Here is a 19,228-nt window from a genome sequence, read left to right on the forward strand (position 1 = left end):
ATACAACACAGCAGAGAGAAAGCAGTCTCGGAGGTTCCTGGAGCGCGTGGAAGATATAACTTCCTGACGCAGCTGGTAAGCGAGCCAACCTGGGGAGGCGCCCCGCTGGATCTGCTGTTTACGAATAGAGAGGGCCTGGTGGGCGATGTGGTGTTCGGAGGCCAGTGGGTTCAGTGACCATGAAATGATAGAGTTTTCGATTCTTGGAGAAGTAAGGAAGGGGGTCAGCAAAACCGCTACCCTGGACTTTAGAAGGGCAGACTTTGGATTGTTTAGGAGTCTGGTTAACAGAGTCCCTTGGGAGGCAGTCCTGAAGGGCAAAGGAGTCCAGGAAGGCTGGATGTTATTCAAGAAGGAAGTCTCAGAGGCGCAGGAGCAGGCTGTCCCCATGTGCCGCAAGTCGAGCAGGCGGGGGAGAAGACCGGCCTGGCTGAACAGAGAGCTTTGGCTGGAACTCAGGAAAAAAAGGAGAGCCTACCGCCTTTGGAAGAAGGGGCAGGCAACTCAGGAGGACTACAAGGATGTTGTGAGGATATGCAGGGAGAAGATTAGAAAGGCGAAGGCCCAGGCAGAACTTAAACTGGCCACCGCCGTTAAAGATAACAAAAAATGCTTTTACAAATATATCAGTGACAAAAGGAGGGGCAGGGAGAATCTCCCTCCTTTGCTGGATGTGGAGGGAAACATTGCCATGAAGGATGAGGAGAAGGCAGAGGTACTTAATGCCTTCTTTGCCTCAGTCTTTAATAGTCAGACTGGTCATCTTTGGGGTTTTCAGGCCCCTGAGCTGGGAGATGGAGATAGGATGCAGAATGAAGCCCCAGTTGTTGAAGAGGTGGCAGTCACCGACAAGCTCCTCCAACTGGATGCGCACAAGTCCATGGGGACAGAGAGGATCCACCCGAGGACACTGAGGGAGCTGGCAGAGGAGCTTGCCAAGCCACTCTCCATCATTTATCAGCAGTCCTGGCTAACCGGGGAGGTCTCAGATGACTGGAAGTTAGCAAATGTGACACCCATCTACAAGAAGGGTCGGAAGGAGGATCCGGGGAACTACAGGCCTGTCAGCCTGACCTCGGTGCCGGGAAAGGTCATGGAGCAGATCATCTTGAGTGCCATTACGCGGCATATGCGGGACAACCGGGGGATCAGGCTCAGCCAGCATGGGTTTATGAAAGGCAGGTCCTGTTTCACTAACCTGGTCTCCTTCTGTGACAAGGTGACCCGCTTGGTGGATGAGGGGAAGGCTGTGGATGTTGTCTACTTAGACTTTAGTAAGGCCTTTGACACTGTCTCCCACAGCATTCTCCTGGAGAAGCTGGCTGCTAACGGCTTGGATAAGTGCACTCTGTGCTGGGTTAAAAACTGGCTGGACGGCCGAGCCCAGAGAGTGGTGGTGAATGGAGTCAAATCCAGTTGGCGGCCGGTCACAAGTGGTGTTCCCCAGGGCTCAGTGTTGGCGCCGGCCGTGTTCACCATCTTCACTGATGATCTGGATGAGGGGATTGAGTGCAATCTCAGTAAGTTTGCAGATGACATCACGTTGGGTGGAAGTGTTGATCTGCTGGAGGGTAGAAAGGTCCTACAGAGGGATCTGGACAGGCTGGATCGATGGGCCAGGGCCAACTGCATGAGATTCAACAAGGCTCAGTGCCGGGTCCTGCACTTGGGTCACAACCCCACGCAACGCTACAGGCTTGGGGAGGAGTGGCTGGAGAGCTGTCTGGCAGAAAAGGACATGGGGGTGTTGGTTGACAGCCGCCTGAACGTGGGCCAGCAGTGTGCTCAGGTGGCCAAGAGGGCCAATGGCATCCTGGCTTGTAACAGGAATAGTGTGGCCAGCAGGACCAGGGAGGTGATCATCCCCCTGTACTCGGCACTGGTGAGGCCGCACCTCGAATCCTGTGTTCAGTGTTGGGCCCCTCACTCCAAGGACATCGAGGTGCTGGAGCGTGTCGCAAGAAGGGCAAGGGTCTAGTCCACAAGCCTTATGAGGAGCGGCTGAGGGAGCTGGGGTTGTTTACCCTGGAGGAGAGGAGGCTGAGGGGAGACCTTATCGCTCTCTACAACTGCCTGAAAGGAGGTTGTAGCGATGTGGGGGTCAGTCTCTTCTCCCAAGTAACAAGTGATAGGATGAGAGGAAACGGCCTCAAGCTGCGCCAGGGGAGATTTAGGTTGGATATTAAGAAAAACTTCTTCAGTGAAAGGGTAGTCAGGCACTGGAACAGGCTGCCCAGGGAAGTGGTTGAGTCCCCATCCCTGGAGGTATTTAAAAGACGGGTAGGCATGGTGCTTAGGGACATGGTTTAGTGGTGGACTTGGCAGTGCTACGTTAACGGTTGGACTCGATGATCTTTAAGGGTCTTTTCCAACCTTAACGATTCTATGATTCTACGATAAATTGGCGAGGATGTTTTAAAGACTCTCCGAGTGCTTGTGGGTCATGGGCACTGAAAGGTGCCAGAATTTAGGGTGCTGAAATATTAATGGGCCATAACCTTTGTGGGAGGCAAGAGAAGTTGCTGAACTGAACTCACTTATATCATTATAGGCAATGAGTTTTCCTGAAATCACGTTTTAACTTGTGTGTTTCGATAATATATTCTAAACCTTAATTATATGAGACAGAACTGAATTTCAAAATCTATTTAGGACTATATCACTAGGTTTAAGAGGTACTGGAAACAGAAAGAAGAAACAAGTTCATGCACAATAAATTCAGAGCTTAAAGTGAAGCTGAATTCCCCGAAGGATGGCAGAAGCAACACAACTCAGAAGCAATCCCTCTGTCTAACATTTGCTTACGATAACACTTCACAGGTACTTTATAGCAGCACACACAGCTCTAATCACTTACACCTGCTTAGTGGTGTAAGGTGTTCTCAGCCCGTGTTTCAGAATACCCCAGTTTACTAGTGTTTGTTCTTCCAGACGTTTGACAAGAAAACGGGGGACCAGAAAAAAATTCACAGATCCCTGACAGTAAAGAAAGACGCAATGAGCAATATGTTTACTCAAGTTAATAGAGCAAACCAGTACGTCACTATTTTTCAAGCCCTTCAGTGATGATATTCTCAGTCTTAACACAATCTCTTCTCAGATGACAGTGGCGATCAAGCAGATTCCCCCCCAGAAGGCGGGTGTCCCCAGCATCCCACGCTTGCAGGGCCTCCCAGCACGGCTCTGCAAAGCAGCTTCCCACTAGGGGGGGATCCTGGGCTGAGTTTCAGGGGAGGAACAAGGCCAGCAGGACAGCAGCTCACTTCAAGTCATAAATATTTAAAGCTCTGATCAAAAGGTTTTGTAGGAGATGTATGATCCCATTCATGCCCATAAAGCCGTCTGATTCTTAACAGCTTTAATTCTTCCTATGGCCGTGTTGTCGCTAGGGATAAAAGCGGAATGTAACACACTGACAGACTTGGCCAACGGTGGCTTCCAGGCTTTTGGCCCGGTTGCCAAAAAAAGAAGAGAGTAATGAAAACACATTATGCTTTTCCCCATGTTCCCTGTCACAATAGTTTTATAGAATTACATACCATCTTAGCGTGTCAATATGCACAGCAAATATGTGGCTAACACAAAACGGAACTAGAAAAAATAATGGATGAGCACATGGGACATACATTGTGAAGGGCTGGTGCTTGCTCCTACCTAACTACCAGGTGCGTGCAAACGATGAACTCGGGTTTGGAGTTCCACTGGTGGTAGGTGATGTAGTAGTGTGTCTGCAGCCATATCCACTGCTGGCCTTTGGTCAGGAACCGATAGTAACAGGACTTTCCTTTTCCAAACTGCATCACTGTTAAACAAAAAAGAAAGCAATTTCTAGCAAACAGAAATCTCATGGTGCAAAGGCGATTAGAAAAACCACTTGGTCCCATGGCCCTCTTGCAGTCTGCTACTGCACTAAAATGGCTCTTGCAGCTTTATTAACATGACAGAAGATACAAAACCACGTACTGAGCTTTTATTTGGGTTCTTTTCTGCTACTGGTTTTCAAGAGTGCACTTTGCTATTTTGAGGTGGTTCTTATAACTAATAACTGGCATAACTATATAACTGGCTATAGTCTTATACCTCATTCGTGGGCTCCTCTGAAATAAGCATAAATAACACTAATTAAACAAAGTATTGGCCTTTCACAAGTACATGAGAATACATTTCAGAGACTGGGGGCTTGAAGTCAGGATCCTAATAATGGCACAAAACAATAAGATAGTGGACTTCTAGCAGTTTAACTGAGAGTTTTCTTCCGAGAAATGACCTAAATACACCAGACCTGGTACGTATTATCAGGGTATGTCCAGAAAATTCTCAAGTGGTGTAATACAACTGGAACATAATGAGGGGAACTACATTAAATAACCACATGAATTGTTCCTGGACTGCTGGGAGTACAAAATAAAGCATGCTTACATAAAATACCCATAATTAATGCAAAGTAAAATACAAATGTGGTTTAAGCAAACCCATTTCACTTCACAGTAGGCAAGATGCCTGCCCAGAGCGGTCAACCTGACAAATGGGAACTTACCAAGCCACACTAACCCAAGTATTTTTACTCACCTGCACACCTCTACTTTGTTAAATATCAGGACTAACTTCTTTAGCAATCCCATTAACAGTGATGGGCTTTAGATGAAGCACTTAGCGAAGGTCTGCTGGCTAATACACCATGCTGGGGACCACTCAGCTCCTAGTCCTGGCAGAGATTTCCTGAAGCAACTTCTATAAGTCACTTTGCCAGCACCTTACTTTGTCCCCCTGCACAGTAAGATTAAAAGATCCTTTCCTTCAGGTGTGTTGTGCAAATACTCTTTTAATATGTAAAAGGGGATCCATGGCTAGCAGAGATGTAGAACATAAATCACTAAATAAATTCTCTGATGAATGATCTGACCCCACTCTCAATATGGTTAGCGTCTATGTCAAACTGCACCAAAAGGACATCACCTGGTTAAGTAGCTCACTTCTGTCTGAATGGTCTTTTAAGCAAACAGCACTAAAAAGTACTGTAGTTGAGAGCAATTAAAATGTTCCTTTAATATTCCCATCTACACACTTGCTGCACTTGACACAACTTGCGTCTAGCCACTTTCACAGCTTCCTTCGGGTGCTCAGCCGGGCCACCCACTTCCCCACCACCTGTTTTGTACCAGCACTTTGCCTTGACAGGGCAGAAAAGCCGGCAGGGAAGTGGAGTGGGGAACTTGACATTCAGAGAAGAAGTCATTTTCTCCATTATCTACTAGGTCCTTCAGCATCTTACACGTGTAAGTGGTAGAGGGTACGTGGTAGAGCTGGGGGTGGTTTGCAACTCAGAGACGAAGCAGCTTGGCTAGCTCCAGTGTCCTGGGGGTTTGCGGAGTTTCTTGGTGTCCCTGCATCGCGCTGCTCTGCATCTCAGAGTAACTACAGCAGCCCACTTTCTCCACTCGTTGGGGTGTCCTTGTTTCCTTTTGACAAAACACTCTCCTTTCAAATGGAGATAGCAGAGAGACAGAGAGAGAGTTTGCCCAACAGGAAACCTACAAGTAATATTTCTTGGCAAAATATCTGATTACCTAGATGCATTTTACAAAGTGCGCAGTGACTTTTCGTTACAGTGCTTGGCAATGCAAACCAGCTGGAGGACAGACCCAATTCTGGCTCAATATCTCAGTCTGAAGTGCATGTAACGAAACGGAAAAATACAGTCTCCGGGATAAAACATCTCACATGCTCATCTGGTAGGAAAAGCACACTGACTAATAGTAGACCACGTCTGCTGCCACCTTTTGTCCTTCCTCAGATCAGCTCCAGCCTTCAGCAGGACACGGTGCTTCAGCAGCGGGCTGCACTGCCGCAGTACTCGGGCTAAGTGCTCCTTCTGACCTGGCTCCTCCTGGGCTCTTGCAGGTCACAGTATTTCACCTTGCGCGAAGATGAACTTCATGGACATTCTCTGGTGTTCACCATCAGCCTGAACTGGACTTTTCTGCTTTTCTGCTTTACTTTCAGGTCGACCAAAAATGAGCCATCTTGACCCACAGGGAATCTGTATTCCGTACTTTCGAATTTAAAAAGGAGTCTGAATCTCCAGAAGCATTTTACTGGTAGTAAGTGAGGTTCACAATGTCTAATTGCACAGGCAGGCAATCCAAATGCTGCTTTCAGAAGGCATTTTGGTGAGCTGAGCCTCCTGGCTGACGCTGGAGCCCAGGGGAACAGCAAGACCCCATGAACTGTGACAATCAACAAACCCCCCAGGGTTTGGGGCTGCCCTCACAAACTGGGGGCAGAGGGTGTAAGGTTCTGACTTCCCAATTAATCTCATTTCACTCTCAGACAATCTGTGCTCAAACAGGGTATTTGCCAATTTGGGAAACCTGCACAAAGAGTTCCTGATCTGAGAGAGTTCTGCAGGTATTCAGCCTCCCAGGGAAGCATCAGCTATGACAATCTGCCATGGGAAGAGAGAATTCCCTCCTGCCCCGGATAAAGGTGCCTTTTGCGACGACAGTAGAAGGTTTTGCACGAGTGACAAGCGAGATCAAAGACAGGCACGGTGCAGAGGGAGAGGAACTTACAGTGTTCATGGCACCTAGCAAGAAGCTCCAGGTCATCTGCGTGGTAGTAATCATACCCTGACGTTCCCAGAACTTCAAAGGGTAAATATCCTATAATAGGTGGAGCCCTAGGAGGGAAGCAAAGGCAGGGAGTGAGCACAAAACCTGACGCTTTGACATCCTGGCAGATACGCTGCGATACTAGCGACCAAAACCATCTCATACGTTCACTTGGCAGGGAAATCAGGAGTGGATTTTCATATACACAATGATGTATTTTCATAAACAAGTGAAAAAAAAACAACAGCGAGCGAGAGGTAAAAATTGAGAAAATGAAAAGGTGTGTGTTTACTGTTTCATAGCCTATTCATTACGTGGGTGTAGAGAAAGGCATGTACGTATGCAAGTGACTCAATTCGTTAAGCACGCTTGTGAGACACGCAGCTTGAGAAACGCTATGGCTGTTCGTCTGCATAATAATGCGGAGCTCGAGTAAAGTTATCCAGTAGGTTGGATGTAAATGTCATCGGGGTAGTAACTTCAGAAGAAAGAGTAAGTGGGAAGCTGCAATGTGTATCAGGACCAGCTTGGGTAAAAGAAAAAGTAATTGTTCCCATGGAAAAACTTGGGAAATTATTACCAGCAAAAAATGTTTCTATGTAAAGACAAGAATAGGCATGGGGCTGATTATAAGGGCTGCTATTTCTATGGCAGGTAGAGAAGGAAGCGAGGAAGTATTTAGATGGGCACAGTGCAATGACTTAGCTGACTGTTCTGCTATCAATTCTAGATTTTCTATTTTCTAGGCAAAATATGAGATTTTTTTTTAAGCAGGTGTCCTAACAACACTGAGCTTATGCACAGCCTTCACCGGAGCCTGCTGGCTTACAATTATGAAACAACACTGAAATGTGAGGAGATAACCACAACACGTGAGGAGATAGTTTTTGCCTCTACTCCCTATATCAGCATGCCACCTTCTGTCCCCTAGCGCTCAAATACACTCCTGCTTGCACCAATCTGAGCACCACACGTACTTTGTGAGGCATGACTTGTGCTAATTTGGCTCCACCTATTTGTTTTGGCTGCTGGATGTGGTGATGGCATGAGGCTCACCTGCCAAGTTCAGCGTGTTCCTCAGGAATAAGGCGGTGGTGTGTTAGCAAAACGGTTAACGTTTCAAAACCGGGGCAGTCAGAAGGTGTCACTGCCTATAAACCTGCCTCTCCCGCTGCCTTTCTCTCGGTGTGTCGAGTGACCCTCGTGAATGGTAAACGCCATAAAGTGAAGGTGAATGCCACAAAGTGGCCAAGAATATGAGCAAAAACTTATTTAAGTGTAAGTACATTTGGGTCTGGATGGATCAATCCTGAGTCTTCTGGATATTAATATGGGAAGTTGTCCTGTCCTGGCTGAGTGACCCAAGCTCCACATTTGTACTCTTGAGAGACGTGGTGGGCATAGATTATTCAACTAAAGAGAGCCCAGGCGGGTCTATAACCTCTCTCTTCCTCACAACCACAAGCAGTTTGGCACCAAATGGGAAACAGGGGAAAAGGAAGGACAGCCAGGGAGCTGCTCAACAGCAGCCCCAGGAAGATCAAGGTCACGGCAGGAGTTCCCGAGTCCCAGCACGAGGGGTTGGCTGGAAGAGCCAGTCCTCCACGCTCTCTGAGGGCAAATCTCTCGAAACAGAGTGCACTTAGTACACAGTGGTCTCTGCCACAACACAGCCTTATTTATTCAAATAACTTTTCATAGAGCACTGTGTTCCTTTTCCTCATGTGACCCAGATTTCTGTTGATGATTGATAATATGTGTATTTATTAAAGCGTCCTTCCTTGCTGCCTCTTCAGCAGAATGCGCCAGTGTCTCTCCTATCTTTAATGACATGCTTATATTCAAGACAATATTGTCTTTCAGATGCACATCAGATAAACATTTAAGCTGATCAGGAAAGTATTATGCTTTCCTGACTTTCACCAGAATTCTTTAAAAGAGAAAGCAACCACAAAATGCTCCTCATCTGTCATTTGACAAGGAGCTGCCTTGCTTGTGGAACAATTTAAAAGTGTCTTGTTAGCTTAAGTTCCAGCCTTGAGGCCTGCAACTCGCTGTGCAAATGGAAATGCACAGTCTTCAGAGAGCCTTTTGAGTGCAGTCTTTTAATAAATAAAGGGAAAATAAGAAGACCACAAGACAAATAGATCATCATCAAAGTTGACAGGTTTTCTTCCTCTGCACGTATTTACATGTAGACCCAGAATACAGATTTTTCTTAGTTTCCTAATGTTTATCCAGATCTATGGAGTGCTTTCTGCATTATCTATCTGTACTCCAGTTTATGTTGTCATCATGACAGCACAGGTCCTGATTCCAACTCATGCTGGGTACCCCCTGCCCCTGCTGACAGCACACCCCAGCGTCAGGTGGTGCGAGTTGACACAAATAAGCAAGAAACGGCAAAATACCCAACAACATTTCACAGCATCCTGCGGACTGTACCGGAGAGAGGTTTGAATCGGTGATTAAATGAGACAACCCACACGATCCCCGACACCTTCTTGGGTCTGGGCTCACCGCTCGCATCCAGGTCTGTCACAAATTCTGCCTTAGCATCTGCAACAGCTTAATTTACTCTCAGTAACAATGGTTTCCTCCCTGGGGATATCAGTGGGACTGGAGTGGCTGCAAGCACCCGGCGCAGAAAGATTCCTCTCTGAGTCATAACCCAGATTCATCAAAAGACGCTTTGACAGGTTTCAGAGCAGCTCCTGCTCGCCTTATTCACAGGAGCTGCTGGGACACAGCCCTTTGGAAAACCAGCTCACTTCGTCAGACCGTGAAATAAGGGCCTTAGGGCTCTTTTACGAATCTTAACATTAATCACCTGATTCTGAAAATGTGCATTATTGGACAGGCCAATTAAAGTCCAACAAAGGCACTCCAGCAAGATCTCAACAACATGAATAATAAGCCGACTGTCCCAAACCACACAGCATTAACCATAGCGCTGTTGCAGGCCAGTTCCTCTCTGCTTCAAGGTATGATGCATGAGGTACACATCTTGTTTACTATATAAATGCAAGTTATGATTCATTTATACTTGCTCTCTCTCTATTTCTTCCTCTAAATGTGCAGATGATTGATAGTTAGGTTTTTTTCCTCCCAAATATTTTTTTCCCTACAGCCTGACTTAACAGTCTTCTATTTCTAATAATGGCTACCTTTGCACAGCTTGCAAAGGAAGGGATAATGGAAAGGGTAGGATTTTTCAATGTGCTTATGTCAAATACAGAGAAGTAAAAAGGTGAACAAAAACCTCCAGCTGCTTTTGAAGAGAGTGAATCCTATATTAGTCAGCTTAATAAAGTGGTTCCAGTCTGTTTCATTCACCAAGCTGAATCCTAGCCCACCATACGGCATTGTCAAAAACAAATCTGCAATTAAATCACCTAATCCACTGCTTTTTCTTTTATTTTTATAAATTCCATCATTTCTCAAGGTGAAAATCAAAAGTTTATTGACACAGCAAAAGATTTAGAAGGATTCCTGGAAGCTGCAGCTGGAAAACAGAGGAGCAAAACCAATACAGGGAACAGGACCCACACTGCTCAGTTTTAATGACCTAATATCTTGGTGAAGTTAGACATTTTCCTAGACATTTTCCCAGACATTTTCCCACCATTTTATATGGTTTCTTACCTGCCTAAAATATGGAAAAGAGCAAAGCATTTGAGGATGCCTAATAAGTAAGTTCAGAGTATTATTACTTACTCAGTTGCATTTGATTAGAGCTATTCTACTTGGGATCTCAGGCAATAGCTACACAAAGTTTTCTATTTTTAAACTACAGTTTGTTTATTCTTCAGTGACTAAAACCAAATCTCTTACCTGTGGTCCAAGAATAAAAATTTCCATTCCAAACTATGCCTTGACGTAAATTCTTCACATGGCTCTTCAACATTGCAGAGCTCCTGCAAAACAGTTGGCACATTCAGACATTCACTTCTATGAAATGCCAAAAGGAGCCCTCTAACAAGGGCATCTTGGTATAACAAACCTTAGCAAAATACAGGGCTTTTAAAGCACTTGACTTATTTTCCTCTAAGTAATGTATAAGCCTTGCTTTACAGATGCATAAACTGATGAAAAGTGGCTGAATCATTTACCCTGGGCTGAATTTCAGAGATAGGACAAATAGTCCAAGGGCCTCATCTTGCAGTCTGTAGGCAAAATTCCGCAGCTTGTTGTAAATGTTAGTATCTGAAGATGGATGACAGCACCAGGTCCATCCTCAAACTGAGCTGGCTAATGCTCTCTCGAGCAAGCAGCACCTATGGTCATTATCCCTGCCATCACTGTGCTGCGCCACAGGACACTTTTACAGACCAGCAGAGAGTCCCTGAAAAATGCTGTTCACAGTGTTTCAAGATGCGGGTGGCCTTCTTACACAAAGGAGCGGTGGGATGTATTTCTTTAAAGGCTGCAACTTTTCCAACGGTTTAGCTCGTCACCTTGTACTGGTGCTTCCTGGGCCGACTGCTCTGAGACACCCCAGCACACGACTGCCTCTTCTCAAAAGCAACTCCCGCTTTATGCCTCGTAATTCCAAAATACATACTTACGTCATCTCCCACTCACAAACACAGCAGCGTCCTCTCTCATCTACCAACCCTCTGCGCAATCTGTGCTGCTGAACGTACTCTTTGAGAGGCTGCTGCAACGCCGGCCGATCCCCGCGCGAAAGGGAAGATGCACTCACAGAGCTCTCACCTTTAAGAACTGCGGTGTGACAAGACGAACAGTTGCTACGAGGCAAATCTGCTCCTCCGTGGCTGACCTGAAAGCTCGTGCAATCGCTGACTCAAAGCCATTACAGGAGGGTGTAGGCACTAGACACAACCAGACAATTTATTTAAGAAGAAGAGGCAGGAGAGCTTTCTTTTCGTGTTAAGACAGGTACAATGACTGATGAAACCCAAGTAACAAACTCCTCCTACCCACAAGGCGATGCCACACTGATACACGCTGATGTTATTTAAAGCATGATCCTTTAGGCTCCGAGTTACACCGTTGTAACCACCTACCCCTGGCTTGCAGGGAAGCTTCATAAGACAGCCCTGAGCAGCTCACAGTGTGCAGCTACAGTCTCCTTGTCAGCCCTTCTCCAGCTCAACATTTGCAAGATCCAAGGTTTTACACATTTCTCAAATGATTTAATCTTTAAAAAGTGTCACTTGATTGCCACGAGTGACACAGAATAGCATGATTTACTGGTTATTTGAATAAGTAGGCTGCTTTACAATTGGCAGTAGGTCAAATGGAGGCAGGATCAGCCTGGCATCACTTCTTTAAGCACAGCACGCCGAAGAGCGTACTCTTCTGACCAACAGCCTTCCCACCACTTTTACATGAAAAATATCTCGAACATGTTCACAGCTTATTCCATCCCTGCTGATTACGGGGCATTTTCAGCTGAAATAAGGCCTTTAGGGGGCTACAGATCAACACACAATTTAAAGGAGAGAGGTAGAGAGGTAAAGGTAGGCTGTGGCAGTAACTTACCATGAGTAAAATATTTAAAATCCACTACAAATTTCACATATTCATACATCAGGGGTTCATTTGGATCTAAGCTGCCTCTTGCTAAATGGCAGCAAAACTCTATTTGTTTTTCCGCTGAAATGAGAGAAAGAGAGGGAGACATACACAATGTTACTGGAAGTCTGCACTTTAGCATGCTCCATCTATTGACTCTATCTAGGTGTGTATACCAACCCTGCTGCTGTGGTATCTGAGCACACCCTGCTGGGATGCTCTTGATACCCGTAAGTAAATATATAACTACTAGGAGCAATGATCAGCTGGTTCTGCTTAAGGAAATGTATTCTCACCCTTTCTCCCATGGCTTTACAGCCACCCCTGGGCATGAAGCCCTGGCAATATCGTATTTTCCTGTGACCTCGTGCACACGTGATTTCATGTAAAGCTGTTAAGTGATATTGCAGTCCTCTGCTCCAGCACTGCTCAGTAGAACCCAGATCCAAAGGGCACTGAAGTCGACCTAAGCCTTTTCATTAATGGTGGAGGGCACCATGCCAAGCTCTTATTCAGTTTTCTGCCCAAGGTCTGAATTCCATGGATTAGGCTATGCCGTCTGCAGCCAGAAGGAAACCAACCCCAGGGCAGAGCTTCAGCACAAGGGCTGCCCAGTTCCCACTGATGGCTACGGGGCAGCAGAGAGGGGAGGCTAGCACTGCCCGGCCATGGTGAGCCCAGTGGGAAAGGGGCTCCCAAACAGGCTTGGTGAAACGTGGCTGTTAGGAAGACGCTGCTGCCTGCTCTGGTGCTGGGGACATTTTCTGGGGGAAAGGGACATTTTGGGGGTGGGACAGAAGCCAGCAGTAGAGATCCGGATGGACTGTTCAGAGAGGAAGGCTGTTGCTTAAATTACATGTAGGGTTTCTCAGGTGTCCTGAGACATGCAAGCTTCCTAAGGAATAAAGACTCTGCCAAAACCCTTTGGGATTTCTCCTACCCTTTTCCTTCCCCCAAGCCCCTCACTCCTTTCACAGGCTCAGTCCAGCATCCTGCCCTGGGAAAAATATCTAATGAGGGCAGCTTCACTGTCCTATGATGCAAAGCAGACAGTAAAACACAGACTGTCCAAATCAAAGACCAAGTACTGGGAGCATGTAGGAACATTAGATGATGTGCTGCATTAATAACCAGAAATACTAACTGCGGCAAAACAGAAGTGGCAGGCAGGAGAATTAAATAGCTGGAGAGCCCTATGCAGGCTCCACTGGGAGCTGTTTGCCTTTGGCAAATTTCCCTGATGGACAGACGAGAGCGGAGCTTACCGTTTAGAAAATCAGCTGCAATGGGATCTGTCATGAGCACATGTGGAGAAAGGAGCTTGTACACCTCGCTCTGCTCCCGCTCAGGCAGAAAGTTTAATATATTTTGGTCCACCAAATCTGACTGATACAAAAGAATGCTTTGTCATGTTCAGCAGTACAGCCTGACACAACCACACACCTTTCCATCCCGCAGCAGAGCACAGACACTGCTGTTCTAGCGCAGATGCTTAAGACAAGGAAGCCCAGTCAATCTGCAGGTGGATCTAGGGCAAAATATAGCCCTTAGGTTATTTTACCCCAGGGTTGCTATCTATTTGCAAAAGGTTGAATGGGTCCCAGAGGTTGCCCTTCAGTTCAGCCAGATGCAAGCTGGAGAAGAATCTCTGGTACCACAGGAATACAACACGATGAGAAATATCATATCAAAATGAAAATTTCAAACATTTCCCCTTGGAAGCATAAGACAGAAGTGGGAGAGCTCCTCCTCACATCCTCCATTTGTCTTTTAGGCTGAACATCTGGCAAAGTCAGCTCAACCTGCAAGTGTTTCAGTGCTGATAAACCCACACATCCTGACTAAAGGGGTTCTACCAAAATGTCAGCACGTATTCGTTTCTTTGCACACCAGGGCATTCAGCCAGGTTAACCATGTGCTCAAATTTGCCCTCACATAGCGTCACTGGTGCCTCATGCTTGGCACCAGATAAAAATGAAAAATGTTTTTGAGGGAACAGTAGAAACTTCTGTACCCAACAGCTAACCGATGTCTAGAAATTCTCCCAGAAAACTCTGAGGCCACATATTTGTTACTAAAGACCATGGGCTCCAAGTAGAAAAATGCAATGACATTAGAAAAGCATACATTCAGTCCTGAAATAATCTTTAAATTATCTGAGAAGAGCTTCAGCATGCACAGATTTCACAAGCATGAGATTTTCCATATACCTGGTGGGATAAACACCACCCAGACCCTCCTTCAGACGTGCTGCCAAGTGGTGAGCTATGAGTACAGTGATTTTGCAGAGGTGGGTTTTTTTTAGCTAACTCGCAGACCCTGACAGAGAACTTGTTATTCACAGGAGCTTGAGAAACTCCCTAAGAGTTTGTTGGTTTATCCCCCACCCACAGTGAGTTGCCTCTTTGGTTGGACAAAACCAAGCCCCAGCCCTGCAGTGACGAGGCTGCGCTAAGGCAGGGGAATGATTCTTCAACATATTGCGTTGTCAGAACTTACCGGTAAGTGTCCAAGCAGAGATGAGACACTATCAGATACATAAATAATAATCCCATCAGTGGTGAGAGCAATGAGAAAGCCATCTAGTGCCTAATGATAAAAGGCAGGCAAAAAGAAAAAAATAAAAAGAATTATGCAAGGGAACAACTTAAAATATAATAGGCTAATTTGTTCTTTGGTGATGCTTCTAACAGCCTAAAACTAACATAAGTCAATTATGGAAATGATAGTTCAATGCGGAAAAATAAAAATTACACATGCTGTCTAATTCAACATTCCTCTTATATTCTTATTGGCTCATTAATATTAAATTGAGTTGTATTTTTCACCCAGTGAGTATTTATTTAACATGAAGCAAGACAGCGGTCGTTAAAATTTCTACACCCACACAATCTTGGTGACTTCAGTCATTTCATTATGTGTTCTGAATTACACAATTTGGTGCGTAAGGAGATGTTAGATATCATCACAGCAAACCCAGCATTGTGGATGGATGGATGGACGGATGGGTAGATGGATGGATGGATGGGTGGATAGGTGGATGGGTGGATGGACAGATGGATGGATAAGCAGAGACAGAAAAATTATACAATGCTGTATTTTTAGCAATTTATGGACAATATGGACAAGATCTAAAGCCTTATTTATTTTGCTTAAAGCACTCATTTGTTAGGCTAGTGACACAACAATTTTAAAGTTTGTTTTGTTTCCCCTTTCTTATTCGCAATGGTTTCTGTCCCAGAGCCAAAGTTCGCTGTCCCTTTTAAGTCACTGCATGTGCTCTCCTCTTTGGGTGTTCTCCTTATTCTTCACAACCTCTTGTACCATTGACTCTGTCTACTCTGCCTTTGCAGAAAATAAGCCCTCTCTGGAAAAAACCCACTGATTTTAAGTAAACTGGTCAACAGTCTAACGTAGTCCAGCAAGCCAACCGTTATTAAAGGGCTCTCTCTCCCCTGCCACTTTTAAGGGGGGAATTTGTTTTGATTCAGCTGGAACAAACTAGCTTGTTTGGTGAGAGAAATTCCCAGAAAGAATGAACTGACTTTTCCAGGGGGGCGAGTCACGATGTCCTGATGAAAAGGAATAGCTAAGACACTGCAGCACCTCCCAGCTCAGCCCAGCATACACCCTTGTTTTGGTGGGGCAAAGAGCAACAGCTGCCCACGCAGGGTAGGAGATGTCCTCACGAGAGGAGCATGCAGCACAAACCCAAAGCAGCATCCTTAAGAAAGGGAAAAACGTAGGCTCATGGGGTGTTTCTAGATCAGCTAAGCATTTTACAGGTGAAAGTATCAGAGCTGTTCTCCCGAATCCACTTAAAGGCAATTCAAGCAAAAGACACAGCTCTCATCCCAAGTACAGCACCGCACAGCTAGCAGCAGCAAAGGCAGCAAAGTAAATGCTGCCTGGCTAATGGGATGTGGGAGGACGAGAGCTGCTCTGGTTTTTTCAGGTCCTTTCAAGTTTTTGCTAAAACTGCCAGCTCTAGTGGCTCTTCTGAGAAGGGAAATTCTCTTTTTCCTCTGTCACCAGGCCAAATCCGGGCCAAACTGGTCTTCATTCCTAAACGAAAAGCTGTTTATCTTTAAGGGGAAGCAATCATATTTTTAATTCTGTGTCTGCAAAGCATTTACCACAACATTGGTCTCTGTCAGGTTTGGATTATTTGTGCCAGCAGAGTAGAAATCATTAACATTAGCATTGTGACCTACAGGTGAAAAGGAACTATATCTCTGAACTACTCCACTGAACTGATTACTTCTCACTAATCTATGCAGCTTTAATTTCTTCTTACCTCTAACATCAACTGGGTGAACTCCTCGTTGCTAAGAAATGAAGGCTTCCAGTCTTGTCTAATCTCACAGGCTTCTGTCTGTGCTGTGATTTCTTAAAGAGAAAACATCAAAAAAGCAACATGACTCATGCTAGTTGGAATTTTTTTTCGTTTTCAAGTAACACTAGATTTCTTTTAAGAGGCTTTCGGAGGAATCATCCTCAGATCATTCTCCACACAAAGCCTTCTTGTATGCAACAGTCATTTTCCACGCCATCACAATACAAATGCATTAGAAATCAAGAAAAGGAAGAGGAGACATTTTGGGTGGTCTGAAGAAATCCTTAAAAAATAAGGTCAACGGGCTAATTTCAGAGTAGCTGAGCATCACTGTGAGCAGAGGGTGTCCGTGACTCTGGAGCTGTTTCAGCAAGGCTCACGGGAGTGCCCAGGCAGCAGGACAGGCTGCACCCAGCCATGTCCTACCCCAGGAGACCTGGGAACAGGGCACAGAAACCCCTTTCCCCTGGCTTTTGTAGTGCATGCTGTTCCTCAGCTCTTCCTCCCTCATGCTTTGTTTGAGAGGGTACAAAGTGTGCCAGGGGCTGCGGAGATGGAGCCACGTCACTACATTAAAAAGTATATAGCACTGCATCTTTTCAAGTATATCTATGTTTAGCTGGTCAGCACTGTATTCAAACCTAGCCCATTTCCTGAGGCCAACAGCTATGCCTTATTCTGCCCCTTGCTTAGGTTCATTCCCTCTCTGGAGGTCTTAGATGCTTGGAAAAAACAGTTTTCATCTTCTGAGTGGAAACTGGCTGCTGGGCAAACGCAGAGCCAGTGCCTTCAATGGGAGCATGCCAGCGCCCTCCAGTACCTTTCTGTTTCTGTAAGAAGTCGATGGTCCTCTGCAGTATTGTGGACTTGTCCATCTTGAGAGGGTGGCCATGGCCCTGCAGCATCGTGCAAAGCTCTTTAATGAGGACATTGAACTGGTCTCTCCTCTTCTTTTCGGATTTGTTGCGGGATGCCCTGGGTGACAGAAACATAAATGCCGCTAAGTAAAAAGAAGGACATACAGCTCGACCCAAGGAGAGGTAAATGGCCCTGCCTCAGCAAAACACTTTAAAGACAAGAATCTAAACTCTGTTGGGACTGCTCATTTGTTTAAAATTAGGCTCGGGTGTAAGCGCCTTGCTGGTGCCTAGAGCCCTGCAGCAGGACCGAGCTCGCTGTCAGCAAGCAATGCCTGGAGGTAACAAATACGATTTACATCCATTTGAGCAAGACTGCATCCTTACGTACACTTCAGCGGCAGTTCCCACTGTTTCAAAAGTGGTGACAACGAGGTGAAGGTGTTATGGGCAAAATTTCCCCAGTAAGAGAAGTCCTGGCATCTACACGCTCTTGTTTTGCCCACCTCATTTTTATGAACTTTTGCTTTGCAGTTAGTACACACATATAAAGGTCAAAATGCAAAGGATTCCTTATTCCCTGACTTAGCTTACAGGCAGACAATACTGTGCAGAGACATCTCAACTGCAGAATGAAGTCAAGCACATGCTCTTGTATCTGGCTTTGAAAATCTGCTGCCATGAGATATGAAACTGGCAATGTTAAGAGTCTGGCTGCAGAAACCACAGACAAGTTTCCAGCTTGCATTAATACAATTTAAGAGTGTTTTATTAGGGTTTTCCCCTCCATTAAAAACAATAAAGGAGAAAGCAAATCCATTCAGTTTCTTCCAAAATGTTCTTTCCAATGCTCATATCTGAGATAACCCTATTTTCATACAATCTCTTCCAGCAGTAATTAATTTTCTTTTCAAGTGTATTCATGATGATACATGCTTCCTGTGATCTAGAGCGAGTGTGGTATGCAGAAAGCATTTCCCTTTGTATTCAGACTGGCATTTGGAGGTTCTCAGATCCAGCATTTATGTTCACAGTTTTGGCACTCGTGTACGATGACTAATGAGAACTGAGCCAAATACTCCTCTGAAGGGAGACTAACTCATACCTGTGCTAAAGCAGGACTGCTCTCTAAGTTTCACGGGGAACTCTACCCCAGGTGGGCAGCACTGCATGAAGTCAGTAAAATCACAGGTCAGGAGTCCTGCATCAAGATAATAAATAGCCATGGGATAACACGAGATTCTGAGGCCACGACAACGTAATTTAAGGACCACTCAGCTGACTAACCCACTGTAGGGGTGGTCAAACACACTATGAGAAGCTTGAATATAGTGACTTAATTATGCTGTTTGTGGTCCGCTATACACGGCCTGTAAACTGCATGGGGGTTTCCCTCTGACATCAGTGGTCCCAAGTACTTTTTCAAGCATTGGACAACACAACATTCACAATTCTCCCCTGAGAGAGCTTCCACTCTCAGTGCTCTCTGCATCCCTTCATACCTCTTTGCTCTGTCCTTCTCATCTTCATCCATCAGTTCGTTTACACAACACAGGGCTCTGGAAGGAAAAGACAGAAGTACTTACTGAGACATATTCTCTGATCTTGTTGAGTATGCCAGAATATGGAGCTTACTTTGTTTGTACTCTGTAACCTCCTGGATGTTTCAATCTTCCCGTTCCCAAACTCCACTCTTGTTAGGTAGTTTCTTGCTTGTTCTGTCAGCTACTGAGGCTTGAGATGTGAAACTGGTGCTATACGCCTAAACATACAGCTACAATAAGTGTGACTTTAGAGGGAAAGCGCTAAGAGCCAGCAGCCCGTCAGCCTGCCTTTGCACTCCCCTCTGCCACAGGATGGGGAACCCTGCCGAAGCACTGAAC

General features: G+C 45.5%; 1 protein-coding gene across 8 annotated transcripts in view; it reads right to left on the reverse strand.

Moving 5' to 3' along the window:
• Positions 1–19,228, reverse strand: part of PASD1 (PAS domain containing repressor 1) — a 118,956-nt gene that overhangs the window by 14,914 nt on the left and 84,814 nt on the right. For 6 of the 8 annotated variants that reach the window (XM_087748654.1, XM_087748655.1, XM_087748657.1 and 3 more), the window contains 10 exons: positions 18,848–18,904; positions 17,309–17,463; positions 16,450–16,541; positions 14,652–14,741; positions 13,418–13,538; positions 12,120–12,233; positions 11,328–11,446; positions 10,446–10,528; positions 6,573–6,679; positions 3,655–3,802 (listed from right to left, as the gene is read on the reverse strand). In XM_087748654.1, the coding sequence (XP_087604780.1) occupies positions 3,655–3,802; positions 6,573–6,679; positions 10,446–10,528; positions 11,328–11,446; positions 12,120–12,233; positions 13,418–13,538; positions 14,652–14,741; positions 16,450–16,541; positions 17,309–17,463; positions 18,848–18,879 (1,061 nt within the window). In that variant the 5' untranslated portion in view covers positions 18,880–18,904. Of the gene's footprint in view, positions 1–3,654; positions 3,803–6,572; positions 6,680–10,445; positions 10,529–11,327; positions 11,447–12,119; positions 12,234–13,417; positions 13,539–14,651; positions 14,742–16,449; positions 16,542–17,308; positions 17,464–18,847; positions 18,905–18,980; positions 19,089–19,228 lie in introns of those variants that run through there. The other 2 variants (XM_087748658.1, XM_087748660.1) reach the window with 2 other exon arrangements.

This window comes from Nipponia nippon, unplaced genomic scaffold (assembly GCF_047370975.1).
Source record: "Nipponia nippon isolate SJK-2023a ecotype South Korea unplaced genomic scaffold, ASM4737097v1 scaffold_12, whole genome shotgun sequence".
Classification (NCBI taxonomy): Eukaryota; Metazoa; Chordata; class Aves; order Pelecaniformes; family Threskiornithidae; genus Nipponia; species Nipponia nippon.